Consider the following 26,198-nt stretch of genomic DNA (forward strand, 5'->3'; position numbering starts at 1 on the left):
TTCATGGAAGATCTGAGTAATGATTATTCTATGAGAGATAGAATTAGAAGAATATACAGAGACAAATAAATGAATACCAAAAAATGATTCAGACAAAACAACATGGAAAAGACAACAATAAAGCCATGAAGAATATCATAGATTCTATGAAGGATCACATTCTCCCCTCTATATCAAGTCTTAAGACAACTTTTGAGATGTTTTCCACAATTAAGAATACTTTCAAAATTAATAACACTAGTAGATTGCTAACATTGAAGCAAGGTCTACTATACTTCAAAATGAACAATGGAGAATCAATTACGTCTTATTTTTAAAAAATTTCAGAGTTGAAAGATCAACTTGCAACTATTGAAAATCAAGTAGATGAAAAATAACTTAGCATTATAGCTCTAAAAGGACTACCACTATCTTAAGAAACATTTATTCATGAACTAAGTTCTCAACTTGATCTTCCTAAATTTGAACTACTTAAAAATGAATGTACTCAAGAAGAGTCAATATTAGTTTCTAGAGGAATCAATTGAAATTAAGAGGGAGACATTCAAGCTCTTCAAGCCAATACCAACAATAAAGAAAAATAAGGTAAATTCAAATGAAATAGAAAGGAATTCAACAAATCATACAATAAACAAGATTGGTTAAAAGTACAATGATTCAAATGTGACAAATTTAGTCACACTCATAATTTCTCCCCTAGACAAAAGAAAATTCAAGAAAATCTAGTAGAAATCAAAGATGAAAAAGATGAAAACTTCGCATTCTACCTAGCACTCTCAAGTGAATTAAACTCCAACAAAAACACTTGGATTATAGACAGTGGAGCATCACGTCATATCATAAAATTTAGAGATAAATTTGAAAGCTTTGAAGGATAATCCTTTGAAGAAGTAACCATTGGAGACAACTCTACACACCTAGTAAAAAGTATTGGATCATGTTCAATACAACTAAATTTAGGTATTACTCTTCAACTTAAGAATGTTTTGTTTGTACATGGCATAAAAATAAATTTGGTCTCCATCTCTGATCTTGTTGACCAAGGGAATTGAATAATTTTCCAGGAAGATAAAGTACTATCTTGGCCAAAGAATTTTAATATCAAGAAAGCTATATCCATTGGATTTAGAGATGGAATTTTATATAAACTTTTTAACCATCAAATTTTAACCCTAAATCATGAAGCGTCAAACACAAATGAAATATGGCATAGAAGACTAGGTCAACTTCATTTCAATGCCTTATCACCTATAGGAAAAATAGTAACAACATTACCTAGTCTCAAACCTGATCATTTAGGAATTTGCAAAGGATGTGCCCTAGGTAAAAACATAAAAGGGTCCTTTCCCAAAAGTGAACACAAATATAATTTTTTACTTTAACTCATTCATACTAATCTATGTGGTCTTATGTTTGTACCTTCCCTAAATGGATGTCTCTACTATGTGCTCTTTATAGATGACTATTAGAGGAGAACTTGAATTTACTTCCTTAAACAAAAGGAATCAATCGAAGTGTTATCCAAATTCAAAGAATTCAAAGCGCTAGTTTAAACCAGTCTGGACAAAAAAATTTAAAACCCTAAGATCAGATAATGGAGGTGAATACATCTCATTTTTTTAAAAAGACTTTTGCATTTCTATTGGGATTAACAGAGAGTTTTTTGTACCATATAATCCTCAATAGAATGGAGTTGCAGAATAAAAAAATAGATCCATTATTGAATCAACCAGAGATATGATGCATGATCAAAATCTTCATACCTCCCTTTGGACCAAAGCTTCTAATACTGCAGTTTATATTCAAAATAGATGTCCTCATTCAATATTGGAAAATACAACTCTCAAAGAAGTATTTATAGGCAACAAACTAAACTTAAGCCACCTAAGAATATTTGTGTGTCCTGTTTATATTCATATTCCTAAAGAAAAGAGAACCAAATTAGAACCATCTAGAAAGAAGGGTATACTCATTGGATACAATGAATAAATCAAAGGTTACATGATCTATTTCCCTTGAAAAAGAACCATTGAAATTAGTAGAGATGTAAAATGTGAAGAAGACATTGCCTTTAAACTTTCCAAGAATATTGAAGAATCATACTTAGAAACTACTATTGAACTAGATGAGAATCATTTAGTAGAGAATGAGAGGGAGGATGATACTGAACATATTACACCTTCTATCCCAAATCTAGAGAATACTAAAAATCCTAAAAATAAAAAGAGACCACTTTGGGCTAGAAAAATGATAGAAGAAAATCATATCAAACCTAATGAAGGAGTCAAAGAAAACAAGAGAACAAAGAATCATTCATACTATGTAGCACTACTCTCTAAACTCATCAAAATAGAGCCTAAAAATGTTGAAGAAGCTTTAACAAGAAAATATGGAAAAGATACAATGATTGAAGAATATCAATCCGTACTAAAAGATGATTTGTGGGATGTTGTACCCAAACCCAAAAATAAATCAGTTGTCTCTTCTAAATGGCTATACAAAATCAAGCGTGCACTAGATGACAACATTGAAAAATACAAAGTTAGATTTGTAGCTAGCAAATTCTCTCAGAAAATGGAAGATACATAAAATGGATGTCAATACAACATTTTGTAATGGTAAAATTGGAGAAGAAGTATTTATTGAATAGCCATAAGGATTTATCACTCATGAAAAAAATTGTCACATATGTAACCTAAAGAAAGCATTGTGTGGTGTTAAAAAAGCACCTAAGGCATACTATGAAAGAATAGATAGCTATCTATCAAAATTAGGGTATTCCAAGAATGAAGTTGATCCTAATATATACTTCAAAGTAAATGGAGATGATATGATTATTCTTGTATTATATGTTGATTATTTACTAATAACATGTGAAGAACATATTATAGCTAAATGCAAATAGGAAATAATAGTGAAATTTGACATGAAAGACCTAGAACTTCTTCATTACTTCCTAGGTCTAGAAGTCTGGAAAATGGAGAACTACATTTTAATAAATCAAGGAAAATACATTGTTGATATTTTAATTAAGTTTGGAATGATGGATTGTAAACCAGTAACTACTCCTATGGAAGCTAATTTACATAAAATGAAGAATGATAGATTTGAATCTGAACCTACTGATCCTACTTACTACATGTAGATTATCAGGTTACTGATGTACCTGGTTAACATTCATCTTGATATCTATTATGGAATTCAATACATTAAGTTAATTCATGTGTGAATTAAAGAAGATATACCTTATGGTAGCTAAGCACATCTTAGAATACTTAAGAGGTTCACTTAGTATGGGATTCAAATATGATCAAGTTGAAATCAATTTTCATGGATAATTAGATTCTAATTGGCTAGGGAACTCTACTGATCATAAGAGTACCACATGATGTTGTTTTAGTCTTAGGTTAGTAATGATTTCTTGGTTCAAGAAAAAACAATCTTTAGTTGCCTTAAGTTCTACTAAAGTAGAATATATAGCCTGATCCATGGGAGCTAGAGAAGTAGTATGGTTGCAAAATTTTCTAATTAAGTTGTTCAAGAAACCTTTGAAGCCAACTATCATTTACTACAATAATCAAAGTTCTATCAAGCTTTCAAAAAATTCAATTTTTCGCAATTGATCTAAGCATATTGAGATACCTTATCATTACATTAGGGATATGGTAGATCGATGTGTTATCAAACTAGATTACATATGTACAAATGAGAAAACAACAGATGTCCTTACCAAAAGTCTTGCCAAGCTCAAATTGGAATATTTAAGACGAAAACTTGGTATGATCAAATTGTAATTATGAATATTGAACTAAAGTTTCAATTTTTTTTATATGTGTGTTTATGCTTCTAATTCATTAGGTACATCAGATGTGTAATGAAAGGTGATGATCTTTCATGGACATATATATTCAGAAAGTAATCATTGTAAAGTGACGATCTTACAAATGATAGGCTTGTTATCAAGATGATTTATATTATTGTTCTAGATATCTAGAAGTCATTGATAACGAATGTATTATGATCATACTAAATTTCGATATTGTCCCAAAGTGCCAGAGATCATAATAATTTTCATAATAGAGTTCATTACATTATGGTTAAATTATTTGACAAGTCACTATTTTAGAGTGTTAAGACATACAATTTATTCTACTAATAGGTGCCATTGAATTGATACCAGTTTGAATATAAAGAGTACCTGAGAAATTTGAAATCTCACTTCTCCCTCGCTAAGAGGAAGTGTTAAAGTGTAGTTTCAGTAGAAGTGAAGAACACAACATATTAAGTATATAAATCTATGATTTCTATACACACACACAAACACACACACACACACACACACACACACACACACACACACACACACACACACACACACACACACACACACACACACACACACACATTCAATCATTGCTATATGTTTACTAATAATCATCATATACTTAATCATTGAAATATTATGTTGCATATCATAAACAATACAAATTACATATTGGTTTATTAAACCATTGATCACTCGACGGTTGAATATCATCAATAAAAAAATGACAATACTCTGTTCTCCACCAACGATATAACACTTAACTTAGTCTAACAATATATATATATATATATATATATATATATCAGTTTGACAACAGAAAAATAATATAAAATATACTTGGAATCACAAGTATATATATGAGAGAACATCATTGCTATACAACAATTATCTAAATTAGATTCAGTTGCATATATATAATATTGATAATTCTATATTGGTACCTTGTCATTACTAACTAGAAGAACAAAAGAAGATATCAATATATCTTTATTAGAGATCCTATAATATTTTACATTAGAAGAAGGTGAATCAACATATATAAAAACTTAACTATTTATTTTTCAAAAACATGGAGATGTAAATAAATGAAACAAAAAAATAAACACACAAAGATACAATGATTTTCATGTGGAAAACCTAATGTACAAAAAACACGGTGAGAACTATCTCACTATATAAAAAAAAGATTACAAATGTTTTAGGCTCTAGGCAAGGGAAAATCACTACTTATGAGTTGATTGAAAAGTGAAGGCATAAAACTTTAGGGAAAGATGCAATGGACTTGCAAACTTTGAAGATTACCATTATGTTTTGATTACTATAAAGTATGATTATCGAACTAAAGTGAAAAACATATCTCTACAATGTTGCTTACACCCCATTGTTCTAAACATTTGAAATTGACTTCATTATTGCTCATTTTTCACTTTGGGAATTTCATGGTTACATTAACGTCCAAGAAAAATATCTTACACTCCTCATTCTATCCACCAAATGATCTTATCCTATAAATATAATCCATAACAAAAAAATACAATTAGTGCTTTAGAGGATTTAAAAAGTTATCTTTCTCTCAGTCCTCAAGATGCCATAGTAGACGTAATAACAGATTTATTGAGAATTTTCTTCAGCGATCCTAAGCTGTGGCGACATAAATATGCTAATGCGGTGATTAATTAGTTAGTTTTAGTATTATGTCTGGATACTAGTGGCTCATGATATAGTGTTGCAAGAGATTTGAAAATCCTATTTAAGGTAGATAACATGAATAATAGATAAGAAGCCACACAAGAAGTTCGATAACTTGTTGCTGTTCTTAGTAATAGGTCATAAAATGAGTACTAGTGTTCTATAATTGGTGCATTGATGGGGTTGATATTTCACAATGGAAACCTGTCAAAGGAACTTGTAGTTCTTGACATTGAAACCAATGGAGTTGATGTGTTGTGTCATATTCTCTCTTCAAAATGATAAATGGAACTAAAAGAAGATGCTATAGAATTGTGTTGTGTTCTTTTTGGAAATAAAAGAATTAGATCTACATTAGCTACTTTCATATGTTTTGAACCTCACGTATCTCTTCTTGAATCTGATTTCATTCTAGTTCAATATGCATTAGTTCATGCTATTGATAAACTATTAGAAGATAAAAAATTGGTAGAACACGTTGTACATAGTGTTGTTGTTCCACTTGTTGGAGTTTTATGTGAATACTTTTGGAATGCACAATAGTTGAATTAATGTTCACTTGAGAGTAGCAAAATTCTATTGACAAATTAGTTCACACACACACACGCACGCACACACACAAAATTCTTCTTCTCCCAGTCCCTTCAACCCCATGATTCTCTCTTTTAGTTGGACTTTTTAGAGCCATGGGTGCATCAATAATGTGTTTCATCATTCATATACTTAATGCATAGGCATCTAGTTTATTAGTTTTTCGTATTGTATCTAGATGTTTCCATAATATAATAGTGTAGTATCCAAACAATATTAACTATAGGCACAACCATAACTAGTCCATATTGAGATTGTGCCTAGTCAAAAATCTAATAGCTGAAGGGTAAAAGAAGAATTTGTTATTTGATATGTAATGGCTAATCTACTAAGTTTCTTTATTGAAGTTGTGTAAATTCATCATTGCTAAAGTGGGCTCTAATTCACATTAAAGGACCAGTGATAGACAATAAATGACTTCCTATAGTAGGTATTCTTTGGGAATGAGATGTGTTAATGTTGGGTCATGTTTTATAACTCAATAATCATTGCATCTAGGTGTGTCTCATTAGGTGGAGCATGGGCATTCTCTTAACCCATGACTATTAAATATTATAAAAAATAAATAACATTATGGAAAAATGAGGTAGAGAATTATTGGAAGAAGAATATCAATGAGATAATATAAGATGAATGTCTAGAAAATGGACAAGAACATAAGTATTATTGTTCAAAACTGAGATCCCACTTTCAAATTGACAATTCTCTATGGGCATACTTCAACAATATAAGTAGAAATATGTTAGAATTATATGTATGGATTTGTACATCGTCTACACCATACCATATTTTGGGATTATGAAAAAAAAAAATATGCTACTTCAAGTTACTATGTCACAATACTATATTTATAAGTTGGAAGTCTAATAATGGTTGCAAAGTGGTATTCTATGGATTTCAATGAGTTAGAGCAATTGTCCTTTGAAACTCTTATTCTTTTCTCAAGTATTGATGGAGATACAACTCAAGTACAAAATGGACACAACATGAAAGGAAAAACTTTATTAACTATGAAAATATGCCAATACACTTAGTGTAGAGAAAACAGACTCCAAAACATGCCCAATGGGCTTACAATAGTATAAATCTGGAGATAATTTATTCTCCCAGTACCTCCTCTCAAATTCCACTCCAAACTCCTTTTATAATGCTAGAAATGTGTTCTAAAATAGACCCCAAAGGGTTAAGGATTAGGAATAGATTCTAAAAAGTGCTAGTTGGCATCCACCGCCAAAATGGAAGGCTCCAGAAGTCGCTTTAGAAGTCAGTGCAAAATTAGAAGAATCCAGAAACGGTAGTCGAACTTTTGAGAGGCATAACTTTTGAACCGTAGTTCTGATTGACGAACCGTTTACATTTTCGAAAAGCTCTCAAAGTGTTCTATAGCCCTATGGACCAGCTTTGCTCATCCCCCATTTTTTAAGCCCATATGAGGTCATTTAGTACCTTGAACTTGACTTTGAAGCATTCTTAGGAGGTCTCCAAAAATTGAAAAACTGTGATAACTTTCAAACCGTGCAGCCTTTTGACTTGATTCTTTTTTCAAAATGTTCTAAATTACAATTTTAATCATCTTTCCAATTTACACCTTCTAACTCACCATAATTATGGCTCAATTATGTAGTCCTATTTTTTCAACATTTACACGTATCCCAAGTGCTTAGAAACTCTAACCCAAAACACTAATAGTGGAACTGTGAGAGTTGGAACCTTTATTTGACCCAAATGGGTATCCAGAAATGAAAACACATAAAACAAAAACTAAGTCTAGGTATATTTTTTTTGGGTGACATAGGATTGCCCTTATACCTTTGGATGCTCCTGCATCAAGTATGTTGTTGACTTAAAATCTTTATATATAAGTTCTTTCAACCTAATATCTATGTGTACTAAGATGTAGGTTAAGATTAAATAAGGAGTGAAAGGGCAATAGTTTTTGTCAAATAGATGTATATTTTCATAACCAAAGGGTGGAGCCTGTCATAAGGATGTGGACAAATGAAAGTGTGTGAAAATGTAAATAATGACTCCTTTTAAGCATAGATTTATTTGTTCCTCTAGGCATGGACCACACAAATTCTTAAGATATGAATAACAAACATCTACAAAAAACTGTAGCAGCCTTCAAACATGATTTGATTGATATATCTCAATCCCTATTCCAAGTGTCAATAAGAATTGTAGGAGTAAGTGATTAGAACTCAAACAAAAAGATGCATCATAAAATGAAACTTTTTTCTTTGAGTCTCTTTTCTAATCATTAATTTATTTTTATTTCTTTGGAATGATAATCTAACTTACTTTTTATTAGTTTCTTTGTACATACATCATCTAGATCGAAGTAGGACTAAGAGTGACAATACTGCCACTACTTGAGTTGCAAGCTTCACATCTTTGCTTCTGAATTTTTGTTTTTCATTCTGTAGGTAAGAATTGTTATTGTGTATAGTCAGATAAACAACTATTTTGTAATAGTGGAATATATATTTAGAGTACACTAAACTTAAACAAATAGAAATATTTAATTATTTTTTATTATATACAAGATACCACTAATGCTTGTATATTTATATCTAATATAATTTTATAGCATAGATATTTTCCTGTGAAGAAAAATAGTGCCTGACAATATGAACCCAGAACAAAACAAAGAGACAATTGCTAGATTGTGGTCTCAAAATAAAAGGTGATTGGAAATATTCTTTTCCTTACAAAAATTGTAAGAGCTTAAAGAATCAAAGACTTCTAATCACAACTACTGAGAGACATTGTAGGTAACATGGTCACACTGAAGGGATAAATGATTCTTGTCTATTGGTGAATGTGGATTTCCAACTGGGGAAACATGGAAGTGTGAATATTGAAGTAGAAGGTAATTCTCCCATGGAAAAGGATATGATCATGAGGTAGAGAAAACAATTGAAGATGTTGGTATTGGTGCAGTTGATCATGTGATAGAGAACACAATTGAAGAAGATGGTACTAGTGCAATTGATCAAGATGATGAAGATGATGATACTAGCATATCTAATCATGATGATGAAGATAACCTTGATATACCTATATTTGAAAAGGTTTATGAGCCCCTATATCAAGGCTCCCAAACAACTCTTCTTTCCATTGTATTGTTGTTGGTGAACTTCAAGGTTATGAATGGTTTATCCAATGTAGCAATCTCACATATCCTAAGTTATGTCATTTTTGTCATCTTCTATGCCGGTGTACCATTAGTATTTATTTATATTAATTTTTTTCTATCATTTGTTATAGGTTAATGGATGAGTATTTTTACCACCATCAAATATTCTACCTTGCTCATACCGAGAATTATTTTCCATTATGAAATATATTGGAAAGGAGTATCAAACAATACATGCATGTCCCAATTATCATATTATATATCATAAACAATGAGAATTTGTAACAAAATTCCTTGATTGTCACATTAGTAGATATCAATCAAATAAAATAACAAAAAAGGTTCCTCATAAGGATCTTTAGTACATTGTAATTATTCCATGTTTGCAATGATTATTCATGTGCACCAGCTTGGCACAATTTATGCTTTACCATGTACACAATAGAAGTCAAGATGAAATTATGCAAATGCCTATGGGTGGTTATGCATTTAAGGATGTAGAAAATATGTGGTCACTATTTAAAGAACTCCATAATCTCAAGCTTTCATTGGCAGTGGACGTTGTTAATCCATTTGGAGAGATGAGATCCGTTTACATGGTTCATCCTATTTTTTTTATTAATAATATCATTCCTCCTTGGTGTTAAACTCAGATTGGTTTTGACATATGAGTGACAATATACTTAATTCATTTACTTAGTTCGTGCTGAACAAGTAATGTATGCTGATCACAAGTTTCCAAATAGTATATGTTGAGCGAGAGATATATAGTATATGCTAAGTAACTAGTAAGTGCTAAGTCATTTGGATGTTGAGTGATTAGTGGGTGCCAAGTTATTTAGAGGCCGAGTTATAGCAAGACAGTGGATTTTGAGCAGTAGAAACTCCAAGTGTTGAGTAAACAATTTTGGACATAGTTGTTTGTAATGACACAAAATTCTATGTAAACCATTTTTTAGCCAACTTGAAGATTCTTTGGCGATTCTAGATGATAAGGACAAATCTTTATTGAGGATCTCTATGCAGTACATGCAACCAATCATTTGAAGGGATGTTTTAAGTGGCAAAATGGGTGAATCACAATCATTGATTCATACCTAACCCTAAGTCACCTAGTTCTTCTCAAGGAGGACAAACCCTAAATTTTGTATGATTGTGTAAGGGGCAAAGAGAGAAGTTTGCATGCACAAATAGAGCATTCATAGTGACTAAGGAGTTTTAAATTGAGATACATTGTAGAATTCGTTAAAGGAAAACAAAGGAAAGGAATTAGAGGAGAGAAGAGATACATCTAATCAGTAAGGATCAAGTACATATCAAGAAAGAGGTGATCTGTTATCTAGTAGTAGAGTGCTAATTGTAGGATCATTGTTGATACATTCTAGCAGGTGAATCATTTAAATCTCTTAACATAGCAGTATTAACAAGCTATTGTAAATCCTTTAACATGGTGCTTACTTCATTGTAAGTTGAAGTCCTTTAACCAATCACACTTCTAACAGGGTACTCCTTTAACTAGGCACACTTCTAATAGGGTGTTGAAATCCTTTAACAGAGTAAGATCTAACAATCTTGTAAACCTCAAAATGAAGATGAACGAAGCAGAGCATGGAAGCAAATTTTTGAATATGGGTTTGAGTAGGAATCCTTCCAAGAAGGGATAGGATGGGTAGACTGTAGGCATGGATAAGGGCAACAAAGAATAAAAGGAGGACGTGATAGAAGATGGGGACCCACAAGTTTTGCAACCAGATCCAAGAGAAAAAGAGGGTAATACTCTAAAATCAAGAGCATCTGGAGGAGTCCAAGGACCTTGGGTATAATGGACTAATTTTTTTTGAGTAAAACCATCGGGTAAGTCCTCTTTCTCCAAGACTATAGATATTTCAAACAAAGAGAAGGGGACTTTTGCGTTAGAAGTGCCTTAGAGCTTATTGACTATAATATTTTGAGTATGGCTGCAACTCTTGTTGGCAAGTTCATAGGCCCTAAACCAAACATGGATATGGTTCATCTCTTTGATAGAAACAAGTGAGATCTAAAAGGGAAGGTTGAAGTTATGGCTATGGCCAAAGGTTTTATGTCATTTGAGTTTTCTCGCCTTGAGGATTATTCAAAGATTCCCTGTGTGGGAAACTGGTCAATGGTGAAATCCACTCTCATGCATTCATGTCAATCCAAATATGACATTAACACTAACCAATCAAATTCAAGAATTTAAAAGATTATATGAGATTTCAAATATTTATATCTTTTTTTAATTTTTCAGTATTTTATAAATCATATTTTTCATCCATTCTATTGGTCCATACTATTTTTGGTGGGGGAGAAAATTAATTTTCTTCAACAAAAAATACAAATATTTTCTAACAACTTCATCTTGCATTAATGAATGTATTAATTATAACTTTATCTTTTTCACATTTATGACAAGTTGATAAGATTTTATTTTTTCAAATCATTTTATCTTCCACCTCACACATCATGTCTAATCAATATTAATTATCACAATTTAGTAAATATTTTTTATTTTTTATTTTAAATATATTTATTATTAATTTTATATTGATGTTTATTTTTGACTATTTGATATAACTTGTTCCTAAAACTTCATGTAATGCATAAGTGGCTAAATTATTACTATTATTTTACTTTTATAAAAATAAATTAAACAATATTATTTTTTAATTATATTTTATAATAGTGTTTATAATATGTATAATTGATAAGTGTTACAATTTTTAAATTGTAGTATTTTTTATTATTAATAGTTTTTATTTAAACAATTTATCATTTAGTTTAAATACATTTAAAAATTAAATATATATTTTAATATTAAATTAATAATTATATTTGATATCAAAAAACATACTAAAGAAATAACAACAAAATAGAAATAATTCAATTCTAAAAGATATTTAAATTATTATTAGGTTTTTATAAACTATGTATTAAAATTAAATAGTAATATTTTATTTTTTATTTATTACATCATATTTATTCATCAACATTAAATTTATATGTATTACATCTATTTATTATTTATAAATGTACATATTAAATTATATAGATATTATTTAATAATTAAAAATTACTTAATTTTATTAAAAATTTAGAAATACAAAACATTAAATAGTAAACCTTCTCTAATTGTGTAAAATTAAACAATTAGTTTTACTTATAAAATATTTATATATTTCAATACATTTCATTTTTTCTTATAGAAATGTGAGTTTTAATATAAAAACTAAATTCTTAGTTTTATTAATTAAAATATAATATATTTTAATTCTTTATTATAACCATGATTTTATTTTGACTATTTGTTTTATTAAGAAAAATAATTATATTTAATTCTCTCTCTCACACACAACTTATGTTGGTATCACTCTATCTTACTATTTTCTCTCTTCCTCTTCCTCCTCTATATTATCTATCCTTTTTTCCTCTGCATAAATGTTTATGTTGTTATAGTTGTATACTATTATTTATCTCTATCTATATCTTTATCCTAGTTTTTGTCCAGTGCTAATGATTAAAAATAGTGTGAGTTCCATTTGATAATCGAGATGAGAATAATACATAGTTGGGGGCGTTGTTCCAACTACTTATGGTTGTCTAGTAGCATGCATAGTATGCTTAAACATATAATGTGATACTTCAAATGCTTCATCACTTCTTCAAGTTCTATAATTCAAATATTGGTATGGATATCTTTTCTCATTGCACATAATTTAAGTTGTCAACTTAGAAGGTGCAAATTTGTCTAAAGCATATGTATTGATCATAATATGATATTAAGTACTCAGTGCCATATTGGGAACTTTGTGTTAATTATTGTTAGTTGGACAGCTGTTATTTCTGACCCGGAAATAGCAATAGTATTTATGGGTAGCTTGGACAGCTGTTCGTCCTTATCTATGAATAGTAGTTGTATTTATGGGTGGTTTGGACAGCTGTTTGTCCACTTTCCAAGAATTAGTAAATGGTTATTATTTACTAATTTTAGAGATTCCCTTTTGGACACCTTGCAACCAATGCTATTATTGGCTGTCGAGTTGTCTTAATCTCAGCCGTTGGTTTGATTTAATCTCGGTCGTTGGTTTACCAACAGGAGTAGAATAAAAAGGGGTCATTGGGTCATTTGGATAAGAAGCTTTGGAGAAGCAGTTTGCAGTGTTAGCAAATAGTCTTGCAGTGTTAGCAAGGGCGCAGTGTTAGCGCAGGGATAGCAGTGAGGAATATCAGTGGGAGAAATTAGGAGGTTGTCGCAGTTCTGCTAGTGAGAGGCAAGGAATTTTTGTATCTCTTGATTTGCTAAAGTTTAATATAATTCCTCATCTGTAGAATTGGTTTTCCCTTAAGGGTTTTTCCAGGGACAATTTGTCCGAAAATATTGTGTTCATTGTGTTGCGCATTTCTTTCCGTATTATATAAGTGAAGTTGCAGTTGTGTTATTTTTCGATATTAGCTGGGAATTTATTTTTAGCAGTTTGATAGTCATTTATGATAGAAGATTAATAATCAGTGACTGCAATAGTTGATTTTTCACATGGTATCAGAGCATTGTTAAGGGTAGAAGAGTTTTGCCCTAGGAAAGAAATTTTGATCTCTTTAGATTTATTATTGCTTTAAACCCTTGAGATGGCTTCAGCTGGTTTGAGAGATCAGGATAGATTGGATGGTGCCTCAAATTTTGGTGTCTGGAAGGCCAGAATTTCTTTATTGTTGGAAGAGAATGGTATCAAGGATTATGCTACCAGTGGTGTACCTATACCAACAGATGCAACACAGCTTGCAGCATATAGGAAGGACGATGCCAAAGCGAGGAGGATCATCCTTGATGGTGTCAAGGATCATATTGTTCCACATATCTCGGAGCTAGATACAGCAAAGAAGATGTGGGACGCCATTCTAAATCTATACCAGAATGCTACCACCAACAGGAAGTTGATTCTCAAAGAGAAGCTAAAGAATACCCGGATGAATCAGGGAGAAGACGTCACAAGTTACCTCACCAGGCTCAGACTTGTCAAGGACAAGTTAGCAGCTGTTGGAGATAGCCCTAGTGATAATGAGCTAGTGAGAATAGCCCTAAATGGGTTTACTAAACAATGGAGTGTCTTTGTTCAAGTTGTCAGTGGACGAGATACTTTACCGAGTTGGGATCGACTATGGACTGATTTCACTCAGGAGGAGTTTAGACTAAGTCTTGTCAATGGGGCCAACAAGAGTCAGAAAAATGAGGTGGAACAAGAGAATGTTGCCTTAGCGGGTAAAGGGAAATCAAAGAAGGGATCTAGCAAAGGATCAAATTCACAAAGTGAAAAGAGGAAGAAGGACCTTTCTAAGGTCAAGTGCTTTGGATGTCAGGAGTTTGGCCACTATGTCAGTGATTGCCCAGAGAGGAAGAAGGGTAAGAAGCAAGTGGCAGCTTCAGCAAGTCAGAAGAACTCTCCAGTAGAATGGAAGATGAGTTTGCACTCATAGCTTGTATGGTTAGCTCAACCTCACAATGTGTTTGGTATATAGATAGTGGGGCGTCATTTCATATGACAGGAGTTAGAGAGTACTTCTCCAATTACAAGGAGGAGGAAACCAACATCAAGATTTCTATGGGAAACTTGTCCAAACTCAACCCTATTGGGAAAGGGACTGTTCAGTTTCAGAGGGAGAATGGAAAGATAATTCCACTTCATGATGTGTTATATGTGCCAGGCTTAGGTATGAATTTGATTTCTGTATCTGTTCTTCAGGATAGGGGGTATAATGTACTCTTTAGAGGGACACATGTGTTGATTAAGCACAAGGATTGGAAATCACCCATAACTATTGGAGTTAGGAGTGGTCGCCTTTATAGATTGCAGTTTGATGCTCCTAAGGCACTTATGAGCAACAGTAATCCTAGAGATCTTGGAGAGCTATGACATAGGAGGATGGGCCATATTCATCATGGAGCACTTAGATTGCTTCGTGAGACCATGACAGGTGTTCCAGAGGTGAGCACAGAGCATGACAATGTATGTAAGGGATGTGTGTTGGGGAAGTTTGCGAAAGCATCTTTTCCAAGGAGTGACACCAGATCTAAGGGTGTTCTTGATCTAGTACACTCAGATGTTTGTGGACCAATGTCGACGAAATCTCTCAGAGGATATGAGTACTATGTTACTTTTATTGATGATTTCTCTAGAAAGACCTAGATATACTTCTTGAAGACTAAGGATGAGGTTTTCAGTCGATTCCAAGAGTTCAAGGCTCTTGTGGAGAACTCGACAGGAAAGAAGATAAAGGTTCTTCGGTCAGACAATGGAGGCGAGTACAAAGGAAATGTCTTCCAGGAGTTCTGCACTAGAGAAGGAATCAAGAGAGAATGGACTGTTCCTTACAATCCACAACAGAATGGAGTTGCTGAGAGGAAGAACTGTTCTATATCGGAGGCAGCAAGAGCTATGTTACATGACCGGGACATGCCCCGTCACTTGTGGGCAAAGGCGTGTAATACAACAGTCTACATTCAGAATAGAGTTCCACACAAGGTGCTAGGGAAGATGACACCAGAGGAGGCTTTCACGAGGAAGAAGCCAGATGTTAGTCACTTCAGGATATTCGGGAGTTTGGCATATTGTCATATTCCTGGAGATACACGTACAAAGTTAGATCAGACTGCAGAGAAGGGGTACTTTGTTGGGTACAGTCAGACCTCAAAGGCATACAGGATTTTCATTCCGGGGACTAAAAGAGTTATTATCAAACGGGATGTCAAGTTCATGGAGGACAAGGCATTCAGGAGATCCAGAGATTTGCCAGTAGATGATCAAAGTGAGCAGCCAACAGAAGCTCCAAGACCAAGTCAAGGGCAACAAAGCTCAAGTACAGTTACCAGTACGAGTGTAGACTCAGTTAGTGAAGATTCACAGAGTATGGAGCAACAGGTGCAACAAGAAATGCATCTAGAAGACTTAGAGGTTGACATTTCATCCTCTACAGTTGGTAGCAGGAACCATCTGGTTCCAGATACACAAAGGGATACTCAGGAGTTTGTGGGAGCTCCTAGGAAGAGTACTAGACAGCGAAGACAACCAGCCAAGTTCAATGACTATGTGGCATTAGTTAGTCAGTTGGTAGATAGTGAGCCTTCTAGCTATCAGGAAGCTGCAGAACATCAGGTATGGCGAGATGCTATGGTTAAGGAATATTCTTCAATAATGCAGAATGATGTGTGGGAGGTAGTACCTAGACCAACAGATAGGGCTGTAGTTGGATCATGCTGGATCTATAAGATAAAGCATGATGCAGATGGTAGCATCGAGAAATACAAGGCTAGGTTCGTGGCAAAGGGGTTCTCTCAGAAGGAGGGAATAAACTATGAGGAGACATTTGCTCCAGTTGCCAGGTATACTTCTATATGAGCTGTAATCTCACTTGCAGCACAGATGGGATGGCAAATCCATCAAATGGATGTCAAGACAGCATTCCTCAATGGTGAGTTGAAGGAGGAGGTATACATAGAACAACCAGAAGGCTTTGTAGCACACAACAAAGAGACCCAAGCATTGTACGAGCTCAAGTAGGCTCCTAGAGCGTGGTATGAGCGCATTGATACATACTTGCAGAAAATGGGCTTTGTGAAGAGTGAAGCAGATGATAACCTCTACTACGTGATGGTTGGGGGTGAGATTCTCATTCTTGTTCTTTATGTGGATGATCTATTTCTTACAGGTTCACTAGGGCTCATAGTGGATTGCAAGAGGAACCTTGCAGAAGAGTTCGAGATGAAGGATTTAGGACTTATGCACTACTTTCTAAGAATTGAAGTGTAGCAGACAGATGGGGAGATTTTCCTTGGTCAAGGGAAATATTGCATTGAAATCTTGAAGAAATTTGGGATGGAGGATTGCAAAGCCATGTCTACACCCATGATCATGAATTGGAGGAAGGTAGATACATCTAAGGAGAAAGATGTAGATCCCACTTTATATAGACAATTGATTGGTTCGCTTATGTATTTGGTCAATACTAGGCGAGATATAGCATTTGCAGTAAACTCTCTTAGTTAGTTCATGGTTGAACCAAAGAGAATGCATTGGATAGTGGCTAAGCATGTGCTACGTTACTTGCGTGGTACAGTCGAGTATGGGATCAGATATGTTCAAGGTGAAGGTATCAGGTTGATAGGCTATACTGATGCAGATTGGGCAGGAAGTATAACGGACAAAAGGAGCACTTCAGGATGTTGTTTCAGCTTGGGATCAGGAGTTGTATCTTGGTTCAGTAGGAAACAGAAGTCTGTGGCTCTAAGTTCAGTAGAAGCAGAATACATAGCAGCTAGCATGGCGACATGTGAAGCTATATGGCTTCGAAAGTTGTTAGTAGCCTTGTTTGGTCAGAAGGTTGAGACTACTGTGATACATTGTGACAATCAGAGTTGCATCAAGTTGTCTGAGAATCCAATGTTTCATGACAGGTCTAAACATATAGATATCAGATATCAATTCATCAGAGATTGTGTATAAAGGGGAGTTGTTCGACTACAATACATACCTACAGATGAGCAGGTAGCAGACATTCTGACGAAGGCTTTGGGAAAAGCCAAATTTATCTTCTTCAGAGATAAGATGGGTGTCATGCAGAACAACTTCCTTGCTAAGAGGGAGTGTTAATTATTGTTAGTTGGACAACTGTTATTTCTGACCTGGAAATAGCAGTAGTATTTATGGGTAGCTTGGACAACTGTTCGTCCTTATCTATGAATAGCAGTTGTATTTATGGGTGGTTTGGACAGCTGTTTGTCCACTTGCCAAGAATTAGTAAATGGTTATTATTTACTAATTTTAGAGATTCCCTTTTGGACACCTTGCAACCAATGTTATTATTGGCTGTCGAGTTGTCTTAATCTCAACCGTTGGTTTGATTTAATCTCGATCGTTGGTTTACCAACAGGAGTAGAATAAAAAGGGATCATTGGGTCATTTGGATAAGAAGCTTTGGAGAAGCAGTTTGCAGTGTTAGCAAACAGTCTTGCAGTGTTAGCAAGGGCGCAGTGTTAGCGCAGGGATAGCAGTGAGGAATATCAGCGGGAGAAATTAGGAGGTTGTCGGAGTTCTGCCAGTGAGAGGCAAGGAATTTTCGTATCTCTTGATTTGCTGAAGTTTAATATAATTCCTCATCTGTAGAACTGGTTTTCCCTTAGGGGTTTTTCCAGGGACAATTTGTCCGAAAATATTGTGTTCATTGTGTTGCGCATTTCTTTTCGTATTATATAAGTGAAGTTGCAGTTGTGTTATTTTTCGATATTAGTTGAGAATTTATTTTCAGCAGTTTGATAGTCATTTATGATAGGAGATTAATAATCAGTGACTGCAATATTTGATTTTTCACACTTTGGCCTCTTATTCTTGGGCTTAAATGCCCAAATATATAATAATATAGCACGAGAACTTAACAACAAAATATGAGCCATCCTATCAGATCACAAGTGCATTTCTAAGACGAGAATTTAACAACAAAATATGAGCAATCCTATCAGATCACAAGTGCATTTCTAGGCAAAAATCAATATATTCATAATGTTAATTTAGATTCTCACTCATCTACACCTCTACAACCATTATGTGTTAAAGAGGAACTATGACCATTGCGTCTCTTGTTAGAAACATCATTCATCAAATTTTATGATGTGTTGTTATATCCTTATAGTTCGTGTAGGTCGTTGAAACCCTAGTATGCCCTTTACAGCCGCTTCACCTGTCGAGGAAAAGGAAACCCTTGTTGGCTGTCTCCCTCTCTGTCTCCTCCACTTTGTTCCAACATGGCCATCAAGCTCTCCTCCTTCTGCTCAACTATGCGGCGCAACCTCTTTCTCCCAACCCTAACCCACCTGGCTTCTAACTTTTCTGTTCTTGCGGACAGTAATGTTGCCAACAGCAACAATGCCCCTTCGCAAAATCTCTTCTTGCACTTCATTACTACCAGATTTGACATCTCTTTGGCCGACGCTGCAAAAATGGTGAAATTCTGCCCCACGTTGTGCCGACTGAAATCCCTGGATAATATTGAAGAGACCGTGTTCGTACTCAACAAACACGGCTGCAGCGAAGATCAAATTGCAAAAATAATCAAATATCAGCCCTCGCTTTTGTTGACGAGTGCGGAAAGATTGCTGGAGCCCAAGATTCAACTCCTAGAAGATCACGACATTGTGGGGGAAAATCTATCCAATTATGTAATCGGCCTACCGAGTGTCTTAGGTACGAAGCTGGAGCTCCTACGCTCCAACCTTGAGCTTCTCAGGACTGTATTCCCCACGCCAGCCTTGCTGATCAGAGCAATTAGGAGTAACCCCCGTATTCTTAGTAAGAGTTTGCAGGAAACCTTCAAAACCTCGGTTGCCTTTTGGGAGGATTTTGGCTTTCGTGGAACAGAGCTCACCATGTTTTTGTTGGTTAATCCCTGGGTTTTGACTCGCACTTGTCTCTCTCCCGAGCAACTTGATCTCATTCGCAGGATTGGCATTCCCAAGGAAAGCAACTTGTACAAATACATTGTGAACATGGTGGCCATGAACCGCATCGAAGATTTAGAGGCTAGAATTCACAATCTTCAGCTTTGGGGCCTTTCGCCCGAGGAAGCCCTGGAAGTGGTTAGGGCTGAACCTTTACTTTTCAAAAAGTTGGAGGCAAACATTAAGAAAAAGATGGACTTTATGCTCAATCACATGAAACTCTCTGTAGACTTTGTGGTAAAGCGTCCCCGTCTGTTGTCAATGAGTTTGGAAAAGGTAATCAGGCCCAGGTTTTCAGTTTTGCAAAATATGACAGCAATGAATGGAGAGGAGGAGTTTAATCGTACCCGAATTTTTACAATGTTGATGATGCCTGAGGCTAAATTTGTCTCCCAGATCATTCAAGGGCATCCTGAGGCCGCTACTCTGTGGACTGTATATAAAAATGCCATTGCTAATGTCTCAGACGGATATAAAATATGAAGCTCTCAGTTTTTAAGCTATTGATATCTTCCTTGATTTGTTAGGCCCACGAATCTTGTTGAGAAACCACCTCAATATTCAGGAAAGCGATCCTGCCCCTGTTCTCCATGAGAGGGGTAATTTTAGGGAAATTTGGATATATATATATATATACATGGAGGTGTCCCGCGACCTAAGCCCAGCGATGACCAGCGGCCGATGCGAGCTTAGGGCAAGACTAGTTTCCAATGGATGAAGAGCAATAGGGCGCAAGCCACTCTTACAGCACCATTCCACTCTTACAGCACCGTTCATGTGGATGCCTATTCTACAGCGGCATTTTTTCCAGTTCATGCTTTCAGTGTTTGTAGAAGGTGAAGTAGTTTTGCAAAATATGAAATGAATAATGGAGAGGGGAAGTTTAATCTGATGCACAACTTTATCCTGTTTTGATTATGACAGAGGCCAAGTTCGTCTATAAAAATTCAAAAACTACTGAAAGCCCATGTCTTGTCTCAATTCCTACTGCTCACGAATTGGAATTGTAATTGCATTTATTTGGGCTTGTAAAGGTATTTATTTTTACTCTGAGCTTTCTGTAATGACCTATTTGCTCTAATTCATATGAATCTAAGGCACCGTACCTTACTCCATGTATATTGTTGTATTTTTTTTATTTTTTCCTTATGATAGATTTTTCATTATAAATATTATGTGATATTATTATGCATCTCTGTATAATTTCTCATACAAAAGTTCTGTCTTATTTAATTTTAAGTTCTGAATGATTAGAAAATATAATATTTTTTTATTGGTTCAGCAATATAACAAAAGAGGCAAGTGTCAAAGTGTCAAAATTCCTGTCTTTGGTGAAATGGTTCCTACATTTGGTAAAATGTGAGTTTGGTTTGGTACCATTGGTTTAGTGAAGATGTCATTTAGTAAGATTAGAAATACAAATATTTAGATTTATTTATAGTAAATAGGCTATTGTGGAATTCGCTCTTCATTATTCTACTTGACATTGAAAGTTGCAACCGCAGAACAATAGCATGTTGCAAAACCACAAGGACCTGTAGCAATGTCACAGAAATCTAAATTTTAAGTTCTTGGGGGAGAGTTACTTGAAAGATTATGCGAGGATTGTTGTTTCCTTAGGACTCATGCAATCCTTATACTCCTAAATTTGCACAGTTCTTTGAAGGATTTGCTATACCACAGGGCAGGTTATAAAAGAGGTGCTAAATTAGTAGGAGCATCATGAACATCATTAGTTACTGCGTTCACAGCCGTTAAGTTGGGATCAATACCTTCATTCCTTGCATAACTTTTATGGTGTTCTTGTAACATGTCTAGAAGATGGCACAGCAGGATCTGAACTTCCATCAGGACGATTATGCATTCACAAAGAAGGTATAGAAACATCATTTCCCACAGGTTTTAGATTCATAATGCCAAGATCATACGATGTTTACGATACATTCCAAGCTGATGATCATAATGAGGAGCGAAGTCCCCATATGTACAGCCCTGTTGAGGAGCAAATCCTTGATCAACTAGTAACATCTTTGCTCAAGGTAAAATGTAAGTTCTAAAATTTAATTCTAACTGATACGGTATTTACCTCTGTGATGCCACACAATCTGAGGTAGCAACTACAATTAAAGCTAAGGGGACAACCAATAAAGATTAACAAACCAAACATCTTCTCCTGAAAGATATTAAACATAACACATTAGCATATGAATCAGTTCTCTTGAAGATTGCAAACTATTATATACAGAAACAATGAGTATATTTCTTTTTTATTAACCAGCTTGATCAAGTTGATTAGGAAGTGCCAAACGAGCAGGAGTCAAGAAAAATGAAAATGAACTCTGGAATTCTCTAGGAAGCGCGAATTTGAGCAAAATGTAGGTACACTGATCATCAGTGCTTGATGTATAATGACATTGGGCTTAATTTCAGAGATATTTGCAATCTGGCGGTCATATGGTAATAGTAGGCAGAACAAGAACTTTTAACAATTAGTGCAATTTTTTTGTTTGTTTTTAATGAGTGTAATAACCGTACTGCAGTAATGTCAGGACAGGGGAAGCTGGGATGAGTTTTCGGGATAGGAAAATGGGTCTCATTTCCGGGAGGGGGACGGTCAGGGACAGCACTAAGTGGTGGACAGGGTAGGTAGGGGTGTTGTATAATATATGTATAGAACTTGAAATGCTAGGAAACGATATTTCAGCAGAACATATCAAAATAAATATTCAAATATAGCAAAATTGCAACATGAACTAAAATCATTGAACATTCAACATAGTAAGCTATTAAATACCCAATAGTAACATGCAAAAATCAGAATTCAAATGGAAATTCAAGTACTCATCCAAACTAGATAGCATGGTTGTGAAATGGTAGAGGTGGGGATACTTGGGTACTCAAGTACTTGATGCAAGGACAGGTATTTCGAAGTTTAGAAAGTTTAGGAGGGAATCCGAGTCCCATGTCACACTGTTTTTAATTTAACAATCAGACTAAAAATAACAAACACCTTTTCCTCTATGTATTGAGAAACTATTTTCCATACAAACAAACCTCTGATCCAAAGTACACAGTTAATATTCAACCATAATGAGTGCTCAGCTATATGATAGAAATTAGCCCAAAAAATTGTTTGCAGTGATAACTCTTGGGCAAGTTAAATCCGACACAACTTGTTAGCATTTTGAACATGACTGAGGCTAAGTTTGTTTCCCAGATCATACAAGGGGACCGCGAATCCGCCACTCTACAGTCTGTTTATAAAAATGCCATTGTTAATATCTGAAATAGATAAAAATGGTTTCACTTCCTTAACATTTGATGTTTAAAAAACTACTGAAAGCCCATGTCATGTCTCAAATCCCGCTGCCAAGGAATTGGGATTGCAATTGCATATATTTGGGGTTGTGATTGCTTTTCACAGATTTCTGCCCATGATTTGGGACTCGAAAGGTGTGTATTTTTGTTCTGAGCTTTCTGTAATGACCGTCTCTTTAGGGAATCCAATACACTGTGTCTTACTTTATGTATATTGTTGTATTTTTCTCTTGCATTCGTTAGCCAACCATTCAATATTCTTGATCATAGGGATCTGCAACCCGTTAAAGAATATTGAAAGAAGGTTGGGAGCCAACAAACCTCATCCTACCACCATAGCTCATGGCCTGGTGTGTATGCAAATTTCTCACTACAATTATTTGGTCTTCTTCTTGGGAACCCTCAAATTTGAATCTTTGATGTAATTCTTTCTTTTTGATGGAATATTTTATATGATTCATTGTTTCGTTTTAGCTATCTGTATGAGAATACAATTAGATGGCAGATTTCATATCATTCATTATTTCCCTTTTTGTTGTACTAGAATGCAAATTTATATTAATTGGGTACATAATTTGAATCGTGAAGATGTTGTGAATTGGGTTTTGCACTTTACAGAGGACAAAGACATCTTTGGAAGGTTATCATAATATTGAAAAGGGTCACATTTGGCCCGCGATTCATGACATTGTTCGGAAGAAGATTAAATATGTAATTGGATTAAATCAGTTGAAAGTCATTGTGCATCAACTAATATTTAACATTTTAGAGTTTGCTTTCATGTTAAGTAGGTGGGTAGGGGAGAGGATTCAGACTTGAACGGGTTGTAATGGTTGTGATAGGAGGAGTTGACTTGATTCCTATACTTATTGATTTGATGTCCAAGTATTTTGACAACGTTGCACCAATACTTGTGACTTTAAAGTTGTTAGTACAATGATGATTACCCAAAATTGAATGAAATGTACCTTTAGTTGTAGCAAGTAACCAATGCTGTGATGCCACATTAGCTGTGCAAATATGGGTACCTTTTTTGCATGACCATTGGTCTCACTTTTTATTTGGGCTGTTTTGGACAACTTGGCAAAAAATGTGCTGATGATTGATGATGTGGACTTGAAATCTTAGTTATAATTAGACGACTTACCATGTAAATTGTTGTAAAAAATTGGGAGTGATTTGAAATTTCCATACAAGATTTTGATAAGTGTGAGTTAGGATGTTCAAGTACTGAATTTTCTTCTCCAATCATAAATTGGACCACGTATTTGTTGATTAATTGTGAGTAGACATAAATTGGACACTAGGTTAGTTCATTTAGGTTGTGGGTAGATACGATTTAGACCCTGTATTAGTTGATATACTTTAGGCCCAGAAAAGCTGTTGAAGCTACGCTTCTGTTCAAGTTGTAGTTCAATTGAAATTTTTGTTTAGTTTTCTTTGTCGCCAAAGTTGGTTTTCCAGTAAGTAGAGTTTTCCTTGGGTTTCCAAAAACTTAATTATTTTCTCAATAAACTTATGCAAGATAGCTAGTAGTAGGGTGGCATTAATCAGTCTCTGTCTCAAACTATAAACTTTTAAACTTTCAAAGGTAAGGATGAGAAGGTGGAGCTCGTGGGATTTTTTAAATTTCCTCTTCTAAACTAAGAAAGGAAAAGAAACATTGAAGTACCTTCTTTTATTCGTACCAGTTCATGAAGAGATACACAATGCAAAATCATTTTCTAGTTCAACTTGGTCCATGGGCTTTTGCTTACAGTAATTCTGCTTGCAGAACCAGGCATTTTTAAGAGATTATTTTAATATTTGGTGAGTGGTCATTATCAAGGAAAATAAGTTCAATAAATATGTATAACAAAAGTAATGCTTACAAAATTTGAAGTAAAATGACATATAGTTTAAAAATTCTTTCTAATAAAAGCTTCTTCCCGATGAAGAATTCAACACAATATAATAATGAAGTTCTCATATGCGAGGGTGAAAACAAAAACACATGCATACAGTTAATTTTTTTCTCCAAAAAATAATATCAAACCGAGCTCTATAATCTTAACATATTATGTAGTTGATTTTTTTGATTTATCTCCACTGTTGATTGTTTTTGATTAAAAAAAAGGTTTTAAAGAGAGCTTGAAACCTTTTACAAATCATAAATTTTTCAAAGAAACCCAAACCAAACAAAACTACAATCCAAAGGTGAAACAGGTCACCCAACAAGACATAGTGACCACAGTGGCATCACAGATAACACAGTACTCATTAGCCACACAAACAGGTTTTGAACGGGCACCTGAAACCCCATGGTAAAAAAGAAGAATAGACAATAGGTCTCTTACCATGTCAGACAACAAAGAACAACAGGCCAAAAGAGTCAAGAAAATCAAAGAAAGGGGTAACTGCAATCAAACTTTCCTTTTCTTTCCCAACTTTTGAGAACGTAATGCCATATCAAAAGGAGTGGAGGACCTAACTTTTTTACTTTTTACTGTGGTCCATTCCTCTTCCACCAAACCAGCGGCCAAAGTCAGCAACACCACAACCATTCCCTAAAACCACTGCAGCTAGGGAACAGACTGCAGCAGAAGAATCGACAACGCCTAGAGATGGGGCAGCGAAATTCAGAGACGAAGCCACATGTGGGGCAACAGTAGAATCATGAGAGACAGAATCTGGAAGAAGGTGATCAGAAGAGGTCACCACCGTAGGGACAGTCGTGCCATTAGAAACAGCAGTCGAGTCTGCCACCACAGTGTCCTGAGAAGAGTCACCATTCCCATCAGAAGAATCTTTCTGAATCATAGTGATCATCCAAGACCCCCTTCCTCCACTGTTGATTGTTGCTTTTATGAGATTAAGCCTATTTCCTAAAATCATAATTTTTCTTTTTCAGTGAATAAAGTTAAAGAAGAAAAATGTTGAGATTGGAGACTATAGAATGAAGCAAGCTAGATGATAAGCATTAGCAGTCTAGGTCTTCTTGCAAAAGTGAGATACACATTGAACTGAATTTTAGTTAGATGCCACTCTTAATACAAATGGCTGTCAATGTTAAGCAGATCACAAAGCCTCCACATTTGGTAACAAGACAATGGTAATAACCACATTAAATCAAGCATGGGCAACACAATCTTTTC

General features: G+C 34.5%; 1 protein-coding gene across 3 annotated transcripts; it reads left to right on the forward strand.

Annotated features, from left to right (window-relative positions):
• The first annotated feature begins 18,929 nt into the window (after nt 1-18,929).
• On the forward strand, nt 18,930-24,102 carry LOC149553596 (uncharacterized). Of its 3 annotated transcripts, XM_089789017.1 has the most exons (4): nt 18,930-20,582; nt 20,671-20,780; nt 23,335-23,414; nt 23,683-24,102. In XM_089789017.1, exon 1 carries the CDS (start codon nt 19,054-19,056, stop codon nt 20,227-20,229), a length of 1,176 nt encoding a protein of 391 aa, XP_089645143.1. In that variant the 5' UTR covers nt 18,930-19,053; the 3' UTR covers nt 20,230-20,582; nt 20,671-20,780; nt 23,335-23,414; nt 23,683-24,102. The 3 variants fall into 3 exon arrangements, with proteins under 3 accessions (XP_089645143.1, XP_089645141.1, XP_089645142.1); XM_089789015.1 differs by having other exon boundaries at nt 18,930-20,780; XM_089789016.1 differs by lacking the exon at nt 23,335-23,414 and having other exon boundaries at nt 18,930-20,780.
• The last annotated feature ends 2,096 nt before the right edge of the window (nt 24,103-26,198 follow it).

This window comes from Cupressus sempervirens, chromosome 6 (assembly GCF_028749045.1).
Source record: "Cupressus sempervirens isolate cs-2001-9-10 chromosome 6, ASM2874904v1, whole genome shotgun sequence".
NCBI classification, from domain to species: Eukaryota; Viridiplantae; Streptophyta; class Pinopsida; order Cupressales; family Cupressaceae; genus Cupressus; species Cupressus sempervirens.

Bases quoted from the DNA above. Each gene is read 5' to 3' on its own strand.
- LOC149553596 (XM_089789015.1), top strand. From the start codon at position 19,054: ATGGCCATCAAGCTCTCCTCCTTCTGCTCAACTATGCGGCGCAACCTC.